Source organism: Populus trichocarpa, chromosome 5 (assembly GCF_000002775.5).
Source record: "Populus trichocarpa isolate Nisqually-1 chromosome 5, P.trichocarpa_v4.1, whole genome shotgun sequence".
NCBI lineage: Eukaryota > Viridiplantae > Streptophyta > Magnoliopsida > Malpighiales > Salicaceae > Populus > Populus trichocarpa.
This window is the reverse complement of record NC_037289.2, coordinates 19,715,008-19,739,459: the sequence shown is the minus strand read 5'-3', so window position 1 is coordinate 19,739,459 and position 24,452 is coordinate 19,715,008. Positions and strand designations below refer to the sequence as shown.

General features: G+C 33.6%; 3 protein-coding genes across 3 annotated transcripts; 2 read left to right on the top strand and 1 right to left on the bottom strand.

Annotated features, from left to right (window-relative positions):
* Positions 1–7,712: 7,712 nt before the first annotated feature.
* Positions 7,713–9,162, bottom strand: LOC7492455 (protein MITOFERRINLIKE 1, chloroplastic). The gene has a single exon (XM_002306650.4). The coding sequence runs from the start codon at positions 9,080–9,082 to the stop codon at positions 7,892–7,894; it is 1,191 nt and encodes a 396-aa protein (XP_002306686.1). The 5' UTR covers positions 9,083–9,162; the 3' UTR covers positions 7,713–7,891.
* Positions 9,163–9,266: 104 nt separating this feature from the next.
* Positions 9,267–11,811, top strand: LOC7492454 (L-type lectin-domain containing receptor kinase S.6). Its single transcript, XM_024602201.2, has one exon. It carries the CDS (start codon positions 9,529–9,531, stop codon positions 11,587–11,589), a length of 2,061 nt encoding a protein of 686 aa, XP_024457969.1. The 5' UTR covers positions 9,267–9,528; the 3' UTR covers positions 11,590–11,811.
* Positions 11,812–20,162: 8,351 nt separating this feature from the next.
* LOC7469209 (uncharacterized) lies at positions 20,163–23,893 on the top strand. The gene is made up of 6 exons (XM_002307449.4): positions 20,163–20,426; positions 21,607–21,692; positions 22,080–22,814; positions 22,920–23,141; positions 23,229–23,353; positions 23,465–23,893. Exons 1-6 carry the CDS (start codon positions 20,424–20,426, stop codon positions 23,647–23,649), a joined length of 1,356 nt encoding a protein of 451 aa, XP_002307485.2. The 5' UTR covers positions 20,163–20,423; the 3' UTR covers positions 23,650–23,893.
* Positions 23,894–24,452: the final 559 nt, after the last annotated feature.

Sequence of the window (24,452 nt, the reverse complement as noted above, 5' to 3'; positions counted from 1 at the left end):
TTAGATAAATATAAAATTATTTAGAGATTTATTATCTAAATATTTAATCTTCTTTACTTTGAATAATTCTTTAAAAATTGGATTGTCACAAACAATAAATCGTTTAATTGTCCGGTCTCTAGTGATAATCCACACCACCAATGAGAAATCTTCTAAACTCTTATTTAAGAAAGAGAGATTGCTATGCCTAGAGTGTTAGCTCTTTATTTTGTAACTAGCTTTTGCAACGACCAAGTTAACTGGATTATATTGGAAAAACTCTTACACTGTTTAATTTTAAACCCGATCCAAGCTAAGAGTCGGATCGAGATGTTTTTTTTTGTTTGTTAATTTCATCAATTTTTTGTTAATTTCACTCTCCTAATTTTCTTACTGGCCGGCCAAGTCGATTAGGTTATGTTAGGACAACTCCCACATAATTTAATTTTAAATTCAGGCTAGACAAGAGTTGAGTTGGAAGGTCTTTTATGCCAATTTCATCATTTTTTCTCAATTTCATCCTTATATTTTTTTTTATAGTCCTTCGGAATGTCTTGAGATCGATAAAGTCAATTAGATCATATTAAAATAACTCCCACATGATTTAATATTAAACCTGAACTAAACAATGAGTCAAGTAAGATGATTTCAAGGTTGATCTGCTAGGCTGGACTCAATAAAAACACATAATCATTCATAACAATTTTTTTATATATTTTTGTATCCAACCCAGCATTGTAGTGTGAAAACTAGTTTGTTTTTTATGACTTGGACTTGCTCAATTAATATCAGTGAAACCTTAGATGGAAAAACAGTAAGCGAAACCTTTTATAGTAGAGGTATGAATGATGGCATGCTTCTTCTTCTTCTTCTTCTTTGCCAAAGTTGTAAAGTATTGGCAAAGACCATTCATTGGTACTTTTTCCAAAAGGGTGTTGGGTACATGTATACATGCTAAAAACAATTTATGTTTGAATGTCAAAATGATCACATGCATGCATCAAGTAATACATGCATGTCTTGGTGAAAGATGAAAAGAAAATGGTAGCAATAAAATCTCATCGAGCATTTCATATTCTCACATTTATGTTGCACATACATGCATGTTATATTAGGTAAGCATCATGTCGAAGATGCATGGGCATGTAAGAGATAAAATGGAGACATAAATAAACAAATCATCTTATCTCCTTCATTATCTGGGAAACATGACGACTTTTGTTTGGGTTTCCACACACGAGGCTGCATTATTTTCTTAGCCTCTAAAAAAGTTAATGGGTCTCCTCTTTGATGGGTTGGGAGGCATGGAGGCTGAGTAATTGAATGTGATTGTTGACCTTCGACTTCTTGGATCCTTACAAAAAAAGTCCACTTGTAGGAGGAGGATCAAGGGACTTCTGATATAAGTTAGCATTAATGAAGGAGGAGGAAAATCTTTTGAAGGTGTATTCTAGGTATCTCTCTTTTCATATGCTTATTTAAATTAGCTCAGTGCGGTTGACGGGCATTAGTTATAATTACTTTGTGAGGTGATTATTTATAGAAGAAAATCAGAAGCCTTTAACGCCTCCTTGGAAAGGGAAAATGTAAGGTGTCATCCATGAACTAACGGACATTTCTATTCCAATATGAACACTCGAAGGCCCAAAATTAGAAATCCTGAGTCGTGGCATGACTCCTGAGCCCAAGGTGTGATCCCCAAGCCTAAGAAGACAGGCATATGTCCGCGGAGCTGTCCTCCTACTACTACAAGTAGACTTGGGAACGGGCTTGCCTGCACTTATTCATATTTATCGAACCCGGTTTGGAAGTTAATGATTTGGTTAAGGAAATCCCAAGTTACATAAGATCATCCTAGTCACCCGGGTTAATTTAAAAAATTTTAAAAAATATTAAAGATTTTAATATTTTATATGAAAAAATTAAGAAGCAATCTATGTAGATATAGGCTATATATGTTGTAAATAATGTAGTTTAAAAAATTATTTCAAAAGATTTTTTATTCCACATTGAAAAGATACTACTATCTTATTATTCTGACTTGAAGTATTTAAACCAAATTTTTTAAAAAAACAATATAAATTTAGATTTTTATGACGTGTTTTTGTATATAAAAAAATCTCAAATGGAATTCAAAAAGTTCATGCATATATCTAATTAAATAAACCGAGAACTATTTATGCAACAAAAAATTATCAAGCCTAATCCCTACCTAACCAAAATTAATCAGCCAAACCTGTGACCCAGGTAATGGACTAAATTGGATTCAATAATTTTTTTTATATAATTTTCAATCTAAAATAAACAACAATAAAATCAAGAAGCAAGAAAATATCAAATTGATTGGAAAAAATCAAATTGAAACAAATTACGTTGCTCACTTAATAATCAACCAAATATTAAGTGATAAAATTAAAAAACAAAACATATGTAATTGATAAAAATGAAAAAATAAGAAAGAAAGAAAAAATAAAAATAGGTCCAGTCTCTCGAGCTAGGAAGACCCAGAGTTCCTGGGCCTCTAGAAAAAGGCCCAGGTTTGCGGGCCTGGAGCAGCCCAAACACCTAGGCCTTGTTTTTTGTTTATTTTTCTTAAGGGGCGGACGATTGGTCGTCCACTCTTTAATGCTTTGAAAAAAATAGTAGGCGGCACGTTGCCTGCACTACTCTGATTTTAGCAACCTCTAGTTACTGAAAAATTAAATTGGTCTATTTCGGATCAAGAAAAGCTTATTTTCAACCATATTTTGACCCAGAAAAACCAAAAAAACACTCTAAACACTTTGTTAAACATATCTATAACCTCTAATAGCTTAGAAATTAACTCTAAAACGCACAATCAACCTGAAATAAAAAAAAATACCTTGTATAAACTTTTCCCATTAAAAGAAACACATTGAGTCCAAAACCACATGTTTTCTTGGTTGGAATTTGTATTAGCTAAGACTTTCTCTCTCCTCTCTTAAATAAGGAACCAAAAAATAAGAAAAATGATATTTGGAATCAAATTGAATCTCATAAATTGTTAATGATTGAAAGTTTATAATTCTAAAAATTGGAGGACCAAAGTATACATTTAGCCTTAAGTTTAGAAAAACCATATCTTTTTGATGTTTTTTTTTTTCATTTTAGCACCCTATCTTTAAATCTTGCCTTTCATTAATAAATGTGCTTTAATTGACCATTATGTGGGATATAAAGGTGTAATAAAAAAAATAAACAGGCTTAAAAAATGAAGACAAATCATTATGGCAATCTAGAATGAATTGTTCCTTAGTAAACAATGACATGAGAAACAATATTTTCCCCATGTATTTTAGAATATTCCTTAATGAATGAGTGGGGTTACAAAAATAATGGTTTAATGACATTAAAAGTCTATCTAGTATCAATTTATATAAAAAAACACTTTTTCTTCCTGTTTTAAGCTATTAAATTTTTATGATTTGGTTTGTTGGGTAGTAAACACAGTTATTAAATTCAACCTGGGCCAACCTGAGGTTGACCTGGCCAAGGAGTTAGGTCTCGGATCACACTAGTTGACTTAGAATAATAAAATAAAAAATTATGTTAGAGGTTTTAATATCTCACATTGTAAATTTTTACAACAATACATGTGAATGCAGGCTATAAAAAATATGAGGCATGCAATATAATATGGTTATTTCATATCGAAAAGTTAAGAAACAATCCATATGGATGTAAGTTATATAAAAAAAAATTTAGTATAGCTATCCCATATCGAAAAATTAAGAAACAATTCATTTGAATGTAGGCTATGTATAATTATCCCACATCAAAAAATTATATGAGACATGAAGTGTAGTATAGTTATCTCATTTCAAAAAGTTAAGAAATAATTCATGTGGATGTAGATTATTAAAATAAAAATATAAGACTAAATACTCATAAATTATATATATATATATATATATATATATATATATATATATATATATATATATATAAAGTCCAGTCTCACCTAGGCGATACTAGGCCACTTGGATTTGACTCTAGGTTACACTAGGGCTCCTTAAGGTTTTTATTGTTTAAGACCCGGCCAAATTCCTTAATTACATGGGTATCGCATTAATCTGTCAGGTCAAACTGAATTTTATAAATATGAAAGTAAATGTTCTTTTATTTATAGTCAATTTAATTTTAAGTTAATCTTGATTTAAAAAAAAAAGATATACATGAGCTTCTTAGTGGTTCTAATTTTAGAAAGAAGAAAAATTGAATAAAATTTTAAAAATTGTTATTTTAACAACTTTTTATTTATTTATTTTTCTATGTTTAATTTGTTTTTGGGGAAATTTGGGTTAGATTTAAAAAATTTCGTGAGCAACCACGCCACGAAAACCCTAATCAACGATTTTTAAATTTTGTCCCCACAACAAGTCAGCAACTTCCTGGATAGTTCTACAAATGAATTCCCCCTATCTTCAATCTCAGCTTTCTACAGCTTAATCTACGTGCAGGGAAAGGGAACCTAAAAGACATTGATACCTTGTGGCCAAGCATTATTTGTCTCCAACTTGTTGAAGTAAATATCATTTCAAGAGAAAACGATCAAGCCATCTTCAGTTCATCATTCACAAAGCCATTAAGCTCTGCTTTGAATAGCTCATTGCCACAACTTACACTGCAAGTTACCATCTTCTATCCAAGAAGGAAGCCAATGAGCTAGCAAACATTTGGCCTTGCTAAACGATCCAAAACATATAAAATATATTAATTTTTTTTTTAAAAATTTAATTTTTTTAAAAACGCGGTGCAGTCTCTAAATCTATTCATTGTTGTTGAACTGCCAACCAATTAGTTTCTTGACGCAGCTATCGATTTTTATCAACACAACTTTAAATGTCTAGTGCTGCTGCCAACCATAATCATAATAGATAATAAGAGTATAGAGAACAAATCATATTGAATATAATTTCATCATCTTGATAGAAAATTTAACAAGTTAATTTGAATTGACTCGAATAATTATTTTTATTAGTTGTTTTTTTTAATTTTATTATTTAATATTAAATTTATTAAAAATTATACATCATAATTTATTAAATTATGCAACTCCAAACCCCAAAATTTCAAGCAGCAAGAAATTGCCATGCAAGGGTAAAATGACAGCGGATCTAGGAAAATAATTGATGTGCATCTACAACCCTATAAGCTCAGCCTCTTGGACCGGCTCATCCCCGCTACTTGTGCCGCACTTACGATTTTCTACTCCCAAGACTGAAGCCAATAATTTTGACATCATCCAAACCTCGGCTCATTTACAGACTTCCCTCTCAGAAACGCTTAATCTCCTCTATCCATTTTCAGGTAGGGTGAGAGATAACATCTATATTGACTGCTTTGATGAAGGTGTGCCGTTTGTGGAAGCCCGAGACCTTCTTGCCATGTCTGAATTTTTTGAACATCCAGAAATCGAGGAGTCGAACAAATTCATTTCATGCTGTTCCTTCTCCAAGGAACCAGGGGATGAGGTACCCCTGTTAGCTTTCAAGTGAACACATTTTTATGCGGCAGAACGGTAATTGGCGGGCGTATATCTCGAAGTCCACGCCCTGATTATCCTTGGGTGGAATGTGGGCTGCGATTATCCGTGGGGGCATAAAATAGAACAGTCCATCCTGATTTTGCCAGGACATCATCCATCTTTCCACCAACAGATTCTTTCATAAAAAGTAGGATTCTACAGTTGAGGCGAGAACGTCTTAAGAAGATCTTTGTTTGATCACAATTCACTTGCCACACTGAGGCAAATGGCAAAAGGGAATTGTGACGAGCACTGTCTTATTTCATCTGGAAACATTTCATGGCTGCATTTAGAGCTACAACAGGCTCCTCAAGGCCATCCGTTGTATGACAAGCAATGAACATGCAGCAGCTGACAAGGTCCATTTGCCAATACGGAGATGGACATAGGGTTGCATGAACTGACCGACATATTAAGTGAAGCTATTGCGAAACTTGATCAATGGTTACTTGAAAAGTCACAAGGAGACGAAGGAATTCAAGATGTTTCAAAAAGCATAGACATGCTAGAAGATGTGCTTATTGAGGAAAAATTAGATAGGCACTCCATCACAATTTGGACTAATATTGGTGTTGATAATGTTAGTCTTGGAGCCTTGAAGCCTGTTTGGATTGGGGCTTTTGGGAAAGTTGGTGCTGCGCTTATGAATTTCACTATTTTGATTGAAACAAAAGGGAGTAGAGGATTTGAGACATGGATCACATAAGATAAAAAAAAGAGGCTATATGGAGGACGATCCTGAATTCCTAGAATATGCAACTCCGAACCCCAAAATTTCAAGCAGCAGAAATTGCCATGCAAGGGTAATTTGACAGCGGATCTAGGAAAATAATTGATGTGCATTTAATAAAAAGGTAATGTTGAAAGCCAAAAAAAGAAGACGACGAGGACGACGACAATAATAATAATAAAGGGAAATATTATTAGGCAAGCCAGACAAGGCATTGGTTTTCTTTTCTTAGTCTCCATGTTTGTATGTGAAATATGTAGTCGGATTCAAATGTTTTCTTATGCAAAATACAAAAAAGAAGTTAACTCCATTTTCATACAAGATAATGACCAACTGCAAAGAACAACACCATTCTCTAATCTTAAACCCTAGTTAGCACAAAGTAGAAAAATGATCCTTATTACTGATGGTAACATCTCAAAAAAGAAGCAGCAACACCATTGGATGTTTTTCTATGGTTGATTTACTGTAACAAAACAGTCAGTGCAACTCTGAATGGTAGAGTCTGAATAAGTTGCTGAATTTCTCATAAAGAAAAAGATCAATTTAGCCGTATGAAGATAAAGATGTGCATCTAATAAAAGTAATCCCCACACTCCAGATGATTGGCTTTCTTCTAGTTACTGCTGCTTCTATGTGATTTGACAAGCTTCCAATTCTGTGAGTTATAATTAGAGAGTAAAATAAAACCATTCTTAGGGTCTCACCTTACAGCTTAATTTGTGCAAATGTTAGTTATAAGACATTTTATAAATAAAGCAATCGTCATTTGGTATGCTTAAAGAAAGACTTCATTTTCTATTCTCACATTTGCTCAAATCTTTTCATTAAAAAAATAAATCAATAAATGCATATAACCACACAATCTCTATTCAGGTTATCCACTATAAAACAAAGAGAAACAAATTAATCAAACAATGTGTAAGTAAAGTTGCCTAAAGCATTCCTTTCTAGTTTCTAGCAACTAATAGTAAGAAAAAAGCATAAGTAAACTGCCCAAAGCTATTCCTTTCTAGTTTCTAGCAACTACATTCCACAGTGTGTTTCCATACGGAACATCTTGCTATTGCAATTAGATTCAGCCGGTAGCTCGGGTTCCACTAAAAATTATCATTGGAATAAAATGAAGTTTAAAAAGGAACAGCGTGCTCAACTAAATCACAGGTATTTGAGTGAAAAACTAACAAAACGAGAATAATAATAAAAAATAGTTAGGTAGGGGTCCTGTACAGTAAGTAGCTGATGGTAACAAAACAGTATCTTCCATTGTATCTTCAAATTTTACATGCATTCCAGTGGTCAATTGATAAATCACCAGCAATAAAACTTAATGACATTATTATCAGACTGTGAGCATATGTGGCAATCAATTAAGAAAATAAGTCAACAAACAATGAAAGTGGATTCACTGGAACTCATGCGAGAATTTTAAATCAGTATTGCAAGCACAATATCTTTCATGCTAATAATAAGAGACCAACCATGTTGAATTTTCTTATTCCAAGTGCGTACAAATGCAGAAACGAAAATTAGTTTACAACCATTTCACCAATAGAAAAAGCAACCAACGAGAAAAACAAGGGACAAGAATTACCAGCAGCAATGACAATCAATCCCCAATTCACAGCCACCAATCAAGTAGGAGCAGCATCCAACTCGCGCAACTCCTTGTGCCTCAAGTACCGATGCAAGATAGTAAGCCTTGCCGTCTCAAATGCAAAGTATCCCAAAGCCGAAAAGCAAGCACTATGAACCACTCTAGGACCCATTCCCCTAGTAAAACCTACCCACCCTTCCTCCGTCAAAATCTGCTTCACTGTCGCCGAAACACCACTATACATTACAGCTGCAGCCTTATCCACAACGTCCTTATTCATTTGGGTCATCAACCTGGTCTTAACCACATCAAGTGGTGTGGTTAAAGACGCTGAAATAGCCCCAGCCAGTGCCCCACAGCTCACACTTTCAATTGGCAGCAAACTGTTCTTTTTAGTCTTAGTCAAAACAGCAGCTTTTAAATACTCGAATGAAGAATAACTCAGAACACCAGCAGGCAAATTCCTTAACAAAGTAGCAGAATACCCTGCATAAAGACCCAAGATACCATCTTTTTCCAAAATTCTCAGCAAAACTTCCCAAGATCTCCCCTTTGCACCAGCTTGCATTTGCTGCGTAATCAATTCTTTAGGCACCATTATTGCTGATGACACAATATTGCCCATTGCACCAGCAGTTGGAGGGATAAGCACGGATGGATACTTCTCAAATTTTGACAAAATTGATTTACCAAACTCACAAGTACCAAAATACACGGCTGAAGATGCAGTAGAACCCACAATAACAGCAGATACACCACTATAAAACCCCAAAATCCCTTTATCTTGAAAGGTCTTAATCACAGCATCAAGTGTATTTTTATAAATCTGAGATGCACCCTTTGTTTGCAACTTCGTTTTAATTGTATCCAGCGGGTGCAGACACACATAAGTAAATGCACCGGCTATGCCGCCGCCACCTGCTCCTATAAGTGCTCTCTCAAAAACAGAGAGGTTTTTCATTAAAGATTGGACTTTGGGGCTGTTTCTTGAGGTGGATTGGACCCATTTTGGGCTTTTTGGTGCGAAAATCTGGGAATTTAAGGAGTTTGAGGCAAATGGGAGGGTGGTTTTATTGCGGGTTTTGGTCGGTTTTTCTGGGTTTTTAATCAATATAAGAGAGGAGAATTGAGCGAAGAGGTTAGTGAAGTCAGTTTGGATTGCTGGGTTGTGGTGATTTTGAGAGTTTGGAGATGGGAGGCCTAGAGATGCACACAGATTTGCCTCCATTTCTGAGGCGAAAAAAACACTTCTTTCGCTACCAGCCTCTCATCTTCTTTCCAAGGGTTTTTTAGAAGCCAACATTTACATGAGAGAGCAGAAACGGTGCCGTTAGAAGAAGGCACCAACGCACCAGCTACTACCAAAAGACGGCCTTTTTCTTGTGCCACTTATTTTAAGCCCACAGCATTGCAAGTCAGAAAACAAGCTCAAGATAACAAAAAGAGACTACAAGGCCGATGACTGATAATCCCAAAGGAAAGCCCATTCTTTGTATACATTTTGATCAGCTGCGAACTGCAGGTCTTTTCCCTCCAAATTCTCTCAGGCCGAGAGAAACAGATCATAGAATCAGATAAGCAAGAAAGATTCAGTTTGGGGTTCTCAAATCTTCTGTTTCTTGCAAGAGCAACTTCTCTATATCCAACTATCAGATAATCATATCTGTGATTTCAATGCGTTCGTTTTCTTTTCTTGTTTTCTTGCTCTCGTTCTTTCTCTTATTTGACTTCAGCTTTCCCTCTCTTTCCGTCTCTTTCTTGCCAGATAGAAATGTTACTCTCTATGGTGATGCACATCTCACAAACAATGCCATTAGTCTCACTCAACAACACACCTGCCCTGCTTCATCATCATCATCATCATCATCTTCTAATGGGGTTGGGAAAGCTCTCTACCTGTACCCAATTAGGTTTCTTGATCCTATAACTAACACAACCGCGTCTTTCTTTTGTCGATTCTCATTTTCCATTATTCGATCCCCACTTTGTTCTTCTGGTGATGGTATGGCATTCTTGATTACCTCTAATGCTGATTCTTTTAGTCTCTCAAAAGGGTACATGGGTCTTCCAGAACCAGCCTTAAACCCTCAAGATTCATTCATTGCAGTGGAATTTGATACAAGTTGTGATCCTTCGCTTGGTGATATAAGTAGCAATCACATTGGAATTGATGCTAACACAATTGTCTCTTTTGCTGCAATTGATGCTGTGTCAGTAGGGATTGATCTACAAAGTGGGAGGCAGATCACGGCTTGGATTGAGTACTCAGATTCATCCAAGTTGATTCAGGTGTGGGTCAGTTACTTTCAAGTCAGGCCACCAAGTCCTATTCTTGTGGCTCAGGTTGATCTCTCTGAGCATTTCAAAGAGTACATGCATGTCGGTTTCTCTGCTTCGAATGGTCAGGGTTCAGCTGTTCACATTGTTGATCATTGGCGGTTCAAAACTTATGCGACTCTCTCGTCCGTGACACCTAGAGATACAAGTGATAAGGGGGATTGTTTAATGTGTTATCCAGAGAATCCAATGTACAATTACGGGCCCGGTACTCAAAATGGATGGAAAAAAAAGCTACTAGAAATGGCTTTGGGATTGGGAGGTTTGGCTGCATTTACTGTCTCCTTAATTGTAGTTCTTTTTGTTATCATTTTCTTTGCGATAAAGAAAGGAAAGGGTGTTGGCGGAAGAACTAAAGAAGGCCGAATTAATAGAGTACCAAGAAGGCTGTCAATTACTGAGATTAGGACAGCAACAATGGGATTTCACCGAAGCAGAATTATTGGTCAAGGCGCTTCTGCTACAGTTTTTAAAGGGTATCTGTCCTCTTGTGGATCAGTGGCAGTTAAGAGGTTTGATCAGGCAGGGATTGAATGTGCTCGCAATCCTTTCATCACTGAGTTTGCAACAATGGTAGGTTGCTTAAGACATGAGAACTTGGTTCAGCTTCAAGGATGGTGTTGTGAGGGAACGGTATTAGCTCTAGTCTATGAATACTTGCCCAATGGTAGCCTTAACGAAGTGCTTCACAAGAACTCCAGCTCTGCAATTTTTCTCTTGTGGAAGCAAAGAGTAAATATAGTCCTTGGAGTTGCTTCTGCTCTTTCATATCTACATGAAGAATGTGAGAGACAGATAATTCATAGAGATGTGAAAGCTTGCAATATATTGCTTGATGCAGAATTCAATGCCAAGCTTGGAGATTTCGGTTTAGCGGAAGTCTATGAACATAGTTCTGTGATGAGAGCAGCTACTATACCAGCTGGGACAACAGGATATCTCGCTCCTGAGTATGTTTACTATGGTGTTCCATCGGTGAAATCTGATGTTTACAGCTTTGGTGTGGTGATGCTAGAAGTAGCCACGGGAAAAAGACCTGTAGATGATGTTGGTGCAGTGCTGGTCGATCGGGTATGGAGCTTTTGGGAGAAAGGGAAACTGATAGAGGCTGCTGATTCAAAGTTGGTAGGGATGTTTAATACACTGGAAGTTGAGAGGATGCTCATGGTGGGACTTTCTTGTGTGCACCCAAATCATGAGATGAGGCCAACAGTTAAGGAGGCAGCTGTGATTCTTAGAGGCCAAGCGCCACTTCCTGTTTTGCCACAGAGGAAACCAGCAGTGGGATTTCAGTCTGTTTTGTCAGAGGATTCCGATGAAACACTGAATTTAGCAGGAGATAACAGTCCATGTACTGATGATGTAACATGGATGACACCTAGGACCAGTTTTGGCTAGAACAAGCTCAGAAAACATCGTGCATTTAAATGTATGCGTATGAAAAACCATCTGCAGTTTGAGTTTTAATTTCTTTTGATAATTTTCCTGTTTCTGAAAAACTGATATGATCTTTTGCTAAGTTTGTGGATCTTTTAGATCTCTATGTGTCATCATGCATGTCAAGATGTTCAAAGAATTGTATGCCTCATGGTGTATAAATGAGAAACAATTATTTTTTCAGACTTCTGTATTTAGGCAAATATGGATGCCTTCTTATCTATTCCCGAAAGGTGAAGGATAATTGAGTGCCTAGTTTTTTGTATATCATGATTTCGCAAGTTATTCGAAACCATGCTAATCAATTCTCAAGTTGTTTTCTCAAGGCATTATACTTATAACGATGATGTGCCTTTGCTGGACAAGATAAATCTGCATTTTCAATGCCATGAAGCACTCAATAATACCTATCCCAATTGCTAGGAATTGAGATGTACATTTATTTTATCAGTCAGCATATTGCAAAAGTCTTTAGTTGGCCATGGCTTGTGTGGTTGTAACCTGATCAAGTAGTTGAACAGCAAAGTCATTCTAAACTTTGAGTCACGTCTCTCAGTTCAGTAGCAGATTTCAGCTTCACAAAGTGGAATGTTTGGGGGTGTTTGGGGGTGGGGTAATGGTTGCTTTTCAAAGTGTTTTTCGTTAAAAAATACATCAAAATAATATTTTTTTTATTTTTTAAAAATTATTTTTGACATCAACATATCAAAATGATATGAAAACATTAAAAAATATTAATTTGAAACAAAAAAAATTATTATTATTTTTAAATATTTTTAAAACACAGTTTCAAACTATTTAAAATTAAGAGCAGACTGCGGTTATAATATGTATAATCACGTGCTATATCCACTTTACCATAATAACATGTCTTGTCATTTCTTCCTTGCATGGATTTTGGTATGAGCATCATCAATGTAATTGCTGGTCACTTCAATAAATTCCTGAATTTCCCTTGAGATTTAGCTTAATTGTAATAAACCACAATGGTACACAGTGGCAATCTCAACTGTAGGCTTGATAATTATCTGTAAAATATCCTAACACTCACCTTCAGGCTTCAGCTCAGCCATGGAGAGTCTGTTGAAATCACCTCCTTTTGTATCAAGAACATTCCAGGCCAGGCATCAATAAAAGGTTTTTGAATTTCCCTTTGTAATTTTGTAGAAGGAATATTTCCCTTCTTGTATAGAAATACAACAAATGCTTGACTATTATTGAAATCAATGATGTTGGTGATGCAGTCCTGAAAACCTCAAACAAAAATGGGTTTTTAATGGTTGTGTCTTGAGTTGTGGTGATTGAGCTTAAATGTGAGCTTTTCTTTTTAAGCTTGGTGTTTCTTGCAACACAAGTCTCTTTTTGATACTTGAAACCCTTCAATGTTTAAGTTAATAAATGTAAAAGAAAAAAATAATGTACAAGAAAAAATAATAATGCGAGGAGCAAGAGAAAAGTGTGTTGGTTGAATAAACTGGTGCGTGAAGCTCAACTTGCTTGTCTTGGCTTGGTTTAAATGTTTTACCAGATAACTAAAGGTATTTATAAACCTTTAGTCAAGCCAACGTACCTTATGGAGTATTGTAGGTATCTCACGATGTGTGGAGTTGTAGGTATCTCAGTGAGTGGAGCAATGATGGAGAGTGATCTTATGGTGTGTCGAGAAAACTAGATATCATTGGTAAAGAGATTGATGTTGGTTTATGGTGTTGTTATGCCATTGGATGGAGAAGTTAATGCTTCTGCTCTATACAAAGAATTTGTATGTGTGAGGTGTGTTATGCCTATATAGAGAACTTGTGTGCTTCCATAAAGAATTAGTGTGTGCGACGTATGCATTCACTAGTAGATGGTGCACGACTCCTTGAAGCTAAAAAAAAAATGCATTAAGGTGTATGCCAAAGGTGATATTGGACAATTCAAGGCAAGTTGGGAGTGAGTGAATGGGAGACTGTTTAGGTCATCCCAAAATGACTAGGATTCTAGTTGTTTGGGCTTATAATGTCCCTTTGGACTTGGCCCTACTGATTACGATGAAGCCCAAATGGTTATAATTTTTTTTGTGCACTCTCATTTACCTCTAAAGTCTTTTAAATAATGGTGTTTGAAAGACTTGACCATAAGAAATAAGGGAAATATTTATTATTTTATAATGATGTTATCTTTTTGTGGTATTTTTAAAGCTTGCAATAGAGATAAATGTTTTCTTATAAAAGAGATGAAGGTTTGATCAATTTGTTTGTTCCTTTTAAAATATAGGACATTATTATTTAAAATTTAGAGAATGCTTTGTGATCATGAAAGCAGTATTAAAGCATTATGAAAGGAGATTGCAGACTTTAATGAATTTATTTTTGGAGACATGGAGATTTTGTCATGGAGATTTTTATCAGAGACGTGAAGATTCATTTAAAGATATGAAGATATCACCATGGATATTTTTATCGGAGATATAAAGATTTTTCTATAGAGATTTTGATCGAAGACATGGGGATTTCACAATGGAGAATTGATTGGAGACATGAGTATTTTCATTGGAGACATAGAGAAACACTACTAGTTTTATTAAAAAGTTCAAAAGGCTTTCTCAAATAGAGATATAATTTTTGAACATTATTGAATCTCATGTAATTCAAGGTGAGGATCTTTCCTCATGTTGTATGAATAGTTGCATTTTCTTCTTAACAAAATATTAAAGATGACCTTTGGTAATCAATCTTTTTATCTTCTTTTTCAAGGCATGACATTCTTCAATATCATGATTGTGGTCGTGGTGAAAATGAATTATTGGGGTTTTTTGTGTTTATGTCACTCTTTATAGGATGTGGATATTGCATGAAGTATTTTCCCTTTATAGTAGCCAATACCTCAACATGCGTTGTGGTTAAAGGTGTGGTTAGGAGTTTAGAGAAAGCCATGTGATTAGGAATAGATCCCTTAGTGTTTCTTTTAGATGCTTTGGTTAGAGATTGATTATATTGGAGAGATTTTTCTCTTTATAGATGCAAATGAGGGTGTTCTTATCTAGTCACATTTTCTTTTCTACTTGAACATTGTTTTTCATCTTTTGTTTCATGTTGAGGAGAGTTCGGTCACATAGAGTATACAATCATTCCTATAAAGAGTAATTGTATACCTCGCCAATTAAGGCTTCAATGGTGATGTGTTAGAGTAGATTCTTCATGTTGAGCATTTTCTTGTTAAACATTTGGAGATATATTCTAGTGCTTTCATCTTCTTATTGTATAATGACAAAGAGCTTAGATGTTTGTTTTTTTGTTGATAAACTTGTGCTGAAGTGAGAGATGAGTTTGATATAATGATCGTGAAAGTCAAGGGTGAAGTTAGGCCCGTTTGTTTTCTATAAAGTAGTTTCATTTTAGAAAATAATTTTCATGAAAAGTGGATTATTTTTTAATGTTTTGTAGTGTTAGGGAAAATGAGTTGGAAAACCGTTTTCATTGTTTGGCTATGTTATGAGAAATTAGCTAGATAATAACTTATTAATATTTTATTTTTTTCAAATTTATTAAAAGGATGAGGACTAGATTTGACATATGAAAAAGTTGAAGGATGATGAAATTGAAAAAAATAAATTATTTCAAATAAAACAAATAACAATAAAAAGAATGAGAACCAAATCTAATAGATAAAAAAATTAAAGGAGGATGAAATAGAAAAAAAAATTAATTTCATAAATTATTTTAAATAAAACAAATAGCAATCAAAATAATAAGAAAGTGTTTAGTCATTTCACTTTTTTTTAAAAAAAGTTTTGGAAAGTGTTTTCTAGAGAAAATAAAAAGGAAAACACTTTCCTTTCTTTAAGGATAATTTTTCATTTGACTAGAAAATATTTTCCCCTTAACCAATTTTCCTTAAGGTTACTAAATATTGAAAAGTAGGGAAAATGGTTTCCAATAAACTGTTTTTTTTTGGAAACAAACAGGGCCTAGGCTAAAAGATATGGTACGACACTCAAACAAATCCATAGATTGTTGTTGGGAGGATTTTGTACATAACATCATTGTTTTGTATTACAAGTTGTAGGATATTTCTTATGTTTTATATGTGCTATCTTATGTTTATGAGTTCAATATATTTGTCTAAGTTGGTCTTGGCATAAAAACAATACTCGGAGAGACAAGTGTGTAGCACTTGACGATAAAATAGGGAATCTCCGACCTGATAAGAGTGATGTTCATTCTTAGTAGCTCGTTCAACTACTAATCTAGTCTCCCAGTTGGGCCTTTTTTCTATAGAAAACATACAAGTGAGATCTAGAAGAGGATTGGTGACAATAGCTATTCTTGTATCTAGAATTTATTAAGGATTGTTCTTCATAGTAGATATGATGTTTTTATAGAGTTAGAGTACAACTATTCTCATATGATTTCATGTCTGTTTTATTCCTTCAGGGAAATGGAGTTATCTTTGTACATTCAGTAGTGTATGTAATGGAGATAACTATTATGTTTCCTATTGATGGAATAAAAGATTACAAAGTTGTTTTTGTATAGCTTACACAACATTGTTGAGCATTTGCACTTGATGAGAATTGGTTGAGGTTTGAAGAAGATGAAGTTCCTATGATGGGAACATTAATTACTCTTCCATGTCTTAGAGTTTCTACGTCATTTTCTAAGGACAAAAATATTTGAATGAGGTGTAAAAAGGGAATGAAATAACTTTTGTCCAGGTTCCTATACATGGCATTACTAATGAAGTCTAGAAAATCTCAAACAGAAATGGGCATTTCACGATTGTGTTTTGGGTTATAGTGATTGAGCTTGAATGTGGACTTTTCTCTATAGGCTTGGTGTTTCCTACAAAAGTTTCTTATCTGAACAAAGGACTCTATGATGCGTAAACCAATAAATATAGGAGAGAAGAATGTATAATAAAGAAAAATAATGTAAGAAGCAAGCAAAAAATGTGTTGATTGAATGAACCGATACTTGAATTTTAACGTGCCCAGCTTAGCTTGGCTCAAATTGTTTTATCTAATGACTAGAGGTATTTATAAACCTTTGGTCACATTTGTGTGCGTGAGGCGTGTGACTATTTGGAGCTAAAAAAATAATTGAGATGTTTGCATGGGATAATATTGGACAACTTGAGATTCTATTTGCCATTTTTAATTACATACCTATATATTAAGTTTATTGGAAAAAAATTCTAAATGTTTGAGCTTTGCCTCACAGGGCTAGAAATGTTTTATATAGGTATGGTAGATGGAACCTCAAACATTGTTTTTTCCAATGAAGTTAGCATATAGGCATGTAATATTAAAATCCTAAAATTTTAAACTTTGATTCTAAAATAAAACAAAACATCTACTTACAAAATATAATATTGACTACAAGTGATAATTAGTAAAATATTTTGACATATATGGTTCTGACACTAACAAATATTACTAACTAGATAGGTGACCTGTGCTTTATCGAGTGTCGAGCTGATTTTTTTTATAATGTTAAAAAATGATATTCAAACGCTTTTGGTGTGTTTTAAAGAAAGAAAAAAATCCACGAATCAACTCATAGACCCTACTAGGTCCAATGAGATGGTTCATCTAATTATATGATAGAAAAAACAATGATGGTAAATGGACTAGATTTTAAAAGAAAAAAAATGATAACAATGACTAAAAGAAAAAGAACACTTGTCAAAAGAGAAAAAAAAAAATACAAAGCAAAATCCCAAGATAATTCAATGGTAAATGATGAAGTTGGAAAAAAATAAAAAAAAATAAAAAAAATAAAGAGCCAACCCGAGCTAGCATGACAAACTCGCAATTTGGATCATAAGGTCGGGCAAATCTTATAGAAAGTAAATTAAAAAAAAGTAACGATGGTCGATCTCTAACAATCTAAATATAGAATGATGAAAAAAAATCAATCAACTAAAAGAATCTCAAAAAAATAAAACACCTACAAACCTGGGTAATGGCCAATAAACCTTGTGAGCTTGATCATACAAACAAAATAACCTAATAGAAGATAAAATGAGAAAAAAAATGATGAAGCTCAATTTTAAAAAGAATCCAATGAAGATCGAAACTGAAAAAGGATATAAAAAAAGCTACATAAAAAAAACATCTGAGTTAATCAATCAAACATGTTGTCTAAGTCTTGTGATAAGGATAACTTGATTGAGAGGAAATTGAAAAAAATTATGAAGCTTTTTTTTTTCAAAATAAATAACGTTGAAGGATGAAATAAAAAAAGTGCAAAAAAAAACAAAAACAAAGTCAACCTATGTTAACTTTTTTAACTTATGACTTGAGTCACTAAACTGGAAGCATCTAATTTAGAAAAATCATGAAGCCCAATTCTCAACAAATCAAATGTTGAATGATGAAATTGAACAAAAAATCAATTATATAAAAGGATCCAAAATAAAAAAAATAGCAAATATGAGATTGAGGACTGAATTTAAAATAAAAAAGAAATGAGTGGACAACATAGAATTTTGAATTGAAAACGAAATCCAAATTCACAACATGATTTGAAATACAAAATAAAAATTAAAAGAATGAGGACTAGATTTGAAAAAAAATAACAAATCACAATTATGGATTTTGACAAAAAGGCCTAAAACAACAATTAGAAATAAAAAAACAAAGATCAAAGTTGAAATATCGATACATAAGAGGACAACTCTTAAATTTTGAACTTAAATTTTGAATGGTCAGTACGAATTTCGAGAAGAGAGAGAAAAGAGAAAAAAAAAAAAGAGTCATTAACGATACACTGTCATATAAAGTGATGACATGCACTATCTTATATGGAAGGAGTGCCATGATGCTTCTAATGTCTTCATGGAATCTATCATATGTCACCCAACTTTGATTTTAAATTATATTTTATATTTATTAAAATACTAAATTATCTAATAGTCAACTTAATAATAATTAAAAAACCAGGACAAAGAAATCCCCTAAACGTTAGTTAAATAAGTTTTGATTTTATGAGTAATTTAGTTATTTCACTATATTTTAAAAATGCAAAAAGTCTTACTTATCCACGATTAATATGATAATGACTAATCAACCTTTTAAAAAGATCATATTATCTCCAATAACCAATTTATCATTTTTTTAGAAGGATAAATTAGTCATTATACTATTCCAATGAATAGGAACCCTCTCACATTGAACATTATTTTTTTCTCCCTAATTAGCTTTTGTTATTGGTAATATTAATATGTATAAAAAAAATAAAGTAAAGGTTAAATTTTACGGCTTTTTAGGAATCAAATCACATATAGAATTGAATTTAATTTTACATGTAATTTAAATTCATTTGATAATTTATTTTGAAAAATAGTTTTTTATTTTTTTTTAATTTTAACCTGATTCCATGTAACTAATTTGAAGTACATAATTTAACATTTATTATTTTCTTTTCACATTATTTCACAAATTTTTAAAATCTTTAAACGCAAAGTCAGAAATAATTTTACCTTACGTTTTTTTTTTCTTGTTCACAGTTCACACAATTCATTTCTTATCTCTACTCTTTCACGAAATTATTATGACTTTTTCAAAATACTTCTAAAACTCCGTGATTAACGATAACTTTTTAAGTAAATCACGCGTGTCCCAAGTGCCCTAAAACCGCCGATACTTGCGTTAATGCTGTTTTTTTTTTTTTCTCCTACGAAAATATACTTGAATAATCTTGTGCTAAATGAAATTAAATCTCATCAATTTGTTAATATGCTGACTGCTATGGTAGCAATTTTTTTTAAAAGTAATTATTATTATAATATTAAGATAGTGTTTAGAAACACAGGTCAATCCACGTTTCAAAAAAATTAGTTTTTGTTTTGCAAAAATTAAAATTTTTTTTTTGTATATTTTGGATCATTTTAATACGCTGATTTCAAAAATAATTTTTTTAAAATAAAAAAAAATATCATTTTGATGCATTTCGGCATGAAAAATACTTTGAAAATCAACCGCAACCACACTTCTAAACAGACTCTAAAAATATGTTGCTTAACGACATTGTTTTTTTAAGAATAAAATTATGAATGAAAGTATTTTTAAATTAGTTTATATAGTAATTGAGGTTAAATTATTTTTTAGACAATCTTAAAATCACAAACTCTTACATTTACTTTATTTATTCAAAGAAAGTTAATTAATTCTCTTGGATGTTTAAGAAAACAAATCTTTTCAATCAAGGCAACTTCTCAGGGCTCCAAATGGTATTCTAGTTTATCAAATATTAGTAAAATTAGGTAATTAATTCTCTTGGATGTCATGGATGACTTTCTTTTGTTATTAAGTTTCCCTTATTGTTTTTTATTGTCCTTAATAAATCTAAAATCCCAATTCCGACTGTGATCTGAAAATCCATTACAGTATTGCCCTAATTTTCCAAGAAGAGAGAGAAAGATGAATTTGTTCGGACTCTTTTACCCAATTATGATCACAGTAAATTTCTTTTTGAAAAGATTATTTTAAATAAAAAAAATAATCAACCGAACTCAGCTAAAAGAAGTAAAAAAGAAAAATGAAAACTCCACTTTTTTGCCTTCTACGGTACCTCCAGGCTCCAGTTCAATGTTGAACGCCGTACAGCATTGTAAATAAACACAAAAATAGAAGAAAAACGGCGCAACAAAGTACAAACGTATACATAAACACAGCGTTGTCGAGAGAGAGGTGGGGCATTCGAAATCGAAACCCTGAATGAATTCATATTGCTTGCTGCGTTCTGCTTTCACTGCTGAAAAATCCGCTGGATTTATGATACTCTTTTGATTTAGACCTCAACTTCACCATGGTTAGTTAATTTCCCTTTTCCCTTTTAATTATTGGGTTATTGCCTAGTTAATGTGGAATCTCGAATGATGTGATGTCAGGGTTTTCTTTGCAATTGTGAAGGAGTTTTAAACTTTCTAAACTGACCCTAATTTTCTCTTCATTTTTAATAGCATTGGGTAGATTGCTTTGAACTTTTTTTTTTTTTCTTTTTTAATGTGGAGACTACCGTAGAAATTGCTTTTCTGGCCTCTTTTTATGACATTATTGAAGTGAAGTTATGCTTCTGTGTTTGCTGCCTGCAAAACCGTTTTGTGTGTAGTATAATATGTTTTTGATGAATTCTTCCTTGCATATACACATATTGCAATGAAAATTTTATTTTATTATTTTTTCGTTGAGGAATTGGGACCTTTAATGGAAATTTAAAACTTTGGAACTCAGTGAAATTACTGCAATTGCTACTAGCCCTTCTTGTTTCAATGATTTCTATGAAATATCCCTTCAATTGAAGGAAAAATGAGTTTACTTTGTTTTGCTAATTATGTGTCTGCTAACCTAAAAAAAAGAAAAAAAATGATTGACTGCATCATTCATTGATGCTTGACTTTTGATATAGCAGGGCAGCAGGCTGCCAAAAGCAAGCAAAACGACCTGTAGGTTCACACGTTGAAACTTGTATGGACGATTTTTTTTTGTTTGTTTCTTGAACTTCTATGAAACCTGTTTTCCAAAATATCTGTGGTAGCCCAATTATGATAAGGGTTGATAGTATGTCTCGCCTCAGATGTGGCAATCAAATAATGAAATGCTGAATAGGAGGATGTTTTGCATGCACATCGTGTGTTGCTTCGTAGCTGTTCTTCTGGTTCATCATAATTAAATCTCAAACTTATGTGAATCTCTCTTTTTAACTGCTTAGCAGTAGGCTAGGACTAATCCCTGGGAGAGAAGATACTGGTAGTCTTGCTTTCTGCAGTCATGAAACGAGGAATGGGTTTATGATTCCCATGCACATCAAATGACTTGCTTCATGTAGTTTCTAACATGCTTTTGATTAAATTCCTTTTGTCTTTCTGATGTTTAGTAGCACTATTGTTAGTTTTTCAGGCCTTGTGCCCTTAAACTTTTTTGTGGTATAAATATTCCATATCCAGAGAAGGAAAAACATATGCATTAACACCATGCATTTGGTGTTGCAGGTAACAATTTGTCAGAAGTGCGGTGATAGAGGATTTGATGCGGCTTTGATTTTTTGTGATGAGTGTCAGGCTTACGCTGTGCATTGGTGAGTATAGCTGTTGTCCATTTGATTGCAATCTGTCATACTACTAATGCTAGCTAATTTGGTTTCACATCAACATGAAGAAAATGTGTAATTTTTTTGGGATATCGCCATTATATACAATAACATGCCAGCTCAGTTGGCACTTTAGTGGTGGACTGCCATCCCTCTTGGAGTATAATTCTATGCATATGCTGGATGGACTTGCTAGAAATGCTACATCAAACTTTAAGTTTGTAATTTTTGTAATGGGATAAAACATTGTTTTGTGGTTGTTGAATTTTCTTGCTTTGATTTACTAGATTGAATTGGCTAGTCAGTAGTTTACCTTTCATTGATGAAAAGAGAAGTTTCAGATTCTGATGTTTGTACTTTCCTTTTGTTTTTCAGTTATTGCTTAGATGTATTGCCAGCAACTTTTGATGAATATGTCGTCTGGTTATGTTATCACTGTGAATCAAAGGCTGTAAAATTATCCTCTCTTGACAGACCTAACTCTCCTATAAGCACAGAAAGTGACTCTGACAGTTTAAAAATTATCCAACTGAAGAAGAAAAATCCCTTAAAAAGACTGGAAGGGAAGCCTAAGGAAATGGTTTTTGATTGCTCATTGACTAACTCTGACTTGCTGAGACCTCAAATCAGCTCTGACTTCCAACTTGTTGAGGTGGACTGCTGTGAGGATGATGGAAAAGATCAGAAACTTGGAAGTCAAAATGGATTGCATGAGGACAGTGTTCCTGAAGTTGCTGAATATCTTGAAAGTAAAAATCCTGTATCTCCTCTACCTGACCTTCAACTTGTTGATGTTGATTGCTCTCAGAATGATGAGAAAGATCAGAAGCTTGGAGGAAAAAACAGTTTGGAGGAGTCTGGATTCCAAGAGACAGAACCTCTTAGAAACAAAAACTCTCAATTGGTTGTATGTGATGTTCAGCCCCTTCAGATACATTGCCGTGAGGATGGGGGGGGAAGTCAGAAGGTTGGGAGACAGAATGACTTGAATGAAGGCAACTTTGTTGAAGAAGATGAATTGGATAAAACTAAAATCTGCCACGTTGATGCTCCTTATTTTGCTGAGCAGAGTTCTATTCGTGTGCTACCGATAAGAGATCCTATTTGGAGGTCAGTTTTTAATTATTTTATTCCATATTCCCACACAAGTTTTTGATGAATTATTATGTGATATAAAAGAAGTAAAAAAGTTCAATTTGATTGTTTGGTTAACAGGGGAAGCATGAGCATTTTCCAAAATAATTATGGTGCTCCTGGTGGAATTGTTGCTCATTTGTCTAGCATTGCATGCTCCAGAGCGAGTGAGGAGGCAAAAGGATTATCTGGATTGCTTTCACCAGAATTGCTTCCTAGATCTGGGGTATGGCCAAAAAGTTTCCGGAAGTTGGGGCCAGCAGCTGATCATATAGGTCTCTATTTTTTCCCAGACAATGAAAGGTGTCAGTTTAAACAATTTTGCACTAGATTTCTTTTTTTGTTTTCTTGTTTTGGCTACTTATAAGGATTTCTTTTCTTCTCTTCCAGGAATGAAATTGTTTTTGATAGCCTAGTAAACGACATGATCAGCCAGGACCTTGCCATGAGAGTTGTTATTGAAAATGCAGAGCTCTTAATTTACACTTCTAGGATACTGCCCATGGATTGTTGGAGTGAGGCTCTCAAATCTTTTATCTGTGGAAAAGCTCTATTTTTTCTTCTCTCTTTCTTTTTTTCCCCCCTAACCATCGGTTTAATCTTTCTTTTTCTAAACTGACTTGCAGGATTCCAGTCAAAGTTTTATCTGTGGGGAGTGTTCAGGCCAAAGAAGCCTTCGGCACCTGATGTTGTGCCTGGAGAGCAACAAGGCCTCACAAAGGCCATAACCTGGGAAAGACGGAGTCCTGTTAGTCCTTTAAGCAATGGCAGTTATGGTTCTGGCTTGATGTGTCCATCGCAAGATTCTTAATCAGAATTTGTACATTGATTCCTTTACGGTACCTCTCTTATTGACTGAAAGAAAGTAGATATTTAGCTTAACTACAGAAGGACGTAGGAAAAATGGATGGGACACATCTAACATGAACATGACCCTTGATCAATGGAGATCTATAGCACCACCTCAAATGTTTTTGCTTTAGAACTGTGACAGGTTTTTGTTGATGAACAGGACAATGGAAATATGGACTACGAGTAATGATTGCATTTAAGAATGAGTTCTCATTTTAGTTGTGGATTGAATGAATTACTCCTTGGAGGATTCTGCACTTTTCAAGTTACGTTTCAAATTTTATATATATATATATATATATATATATATATATATATATATATATATATATATATATATTACTAGGAGTGATGATTGCATTTAAGAATGAGTTCTCATTGTAGCTGTGGATTGAATGAATTGCTCATAAGTTATAAAAAATATTTATCATCATGTCAATGTCAGTGTACGATAATCTAATCTTATATTATTATTTTTGGTTTTTATAAGTCGGTGGTGATAATATTTTTGGATCAGTTCTTGCCATTCAATAAAACACTCATTGTGAATAATTTATGGTTACTTTTATAGTACCAAATGGAAGAAGATGTTCATCATGCCATTTTTTTTTAATATATAAAACATCGAAACTTGATTGCTTCTCGTGTACACTCCTCTATGAATGGCAATAATTTGTCTACGAGCTGTATATACGATGAATCGTATTGATTATGTCTACGAGCTGTATATACGATGGTATAAGCAAGTGAAAGACATGTTAC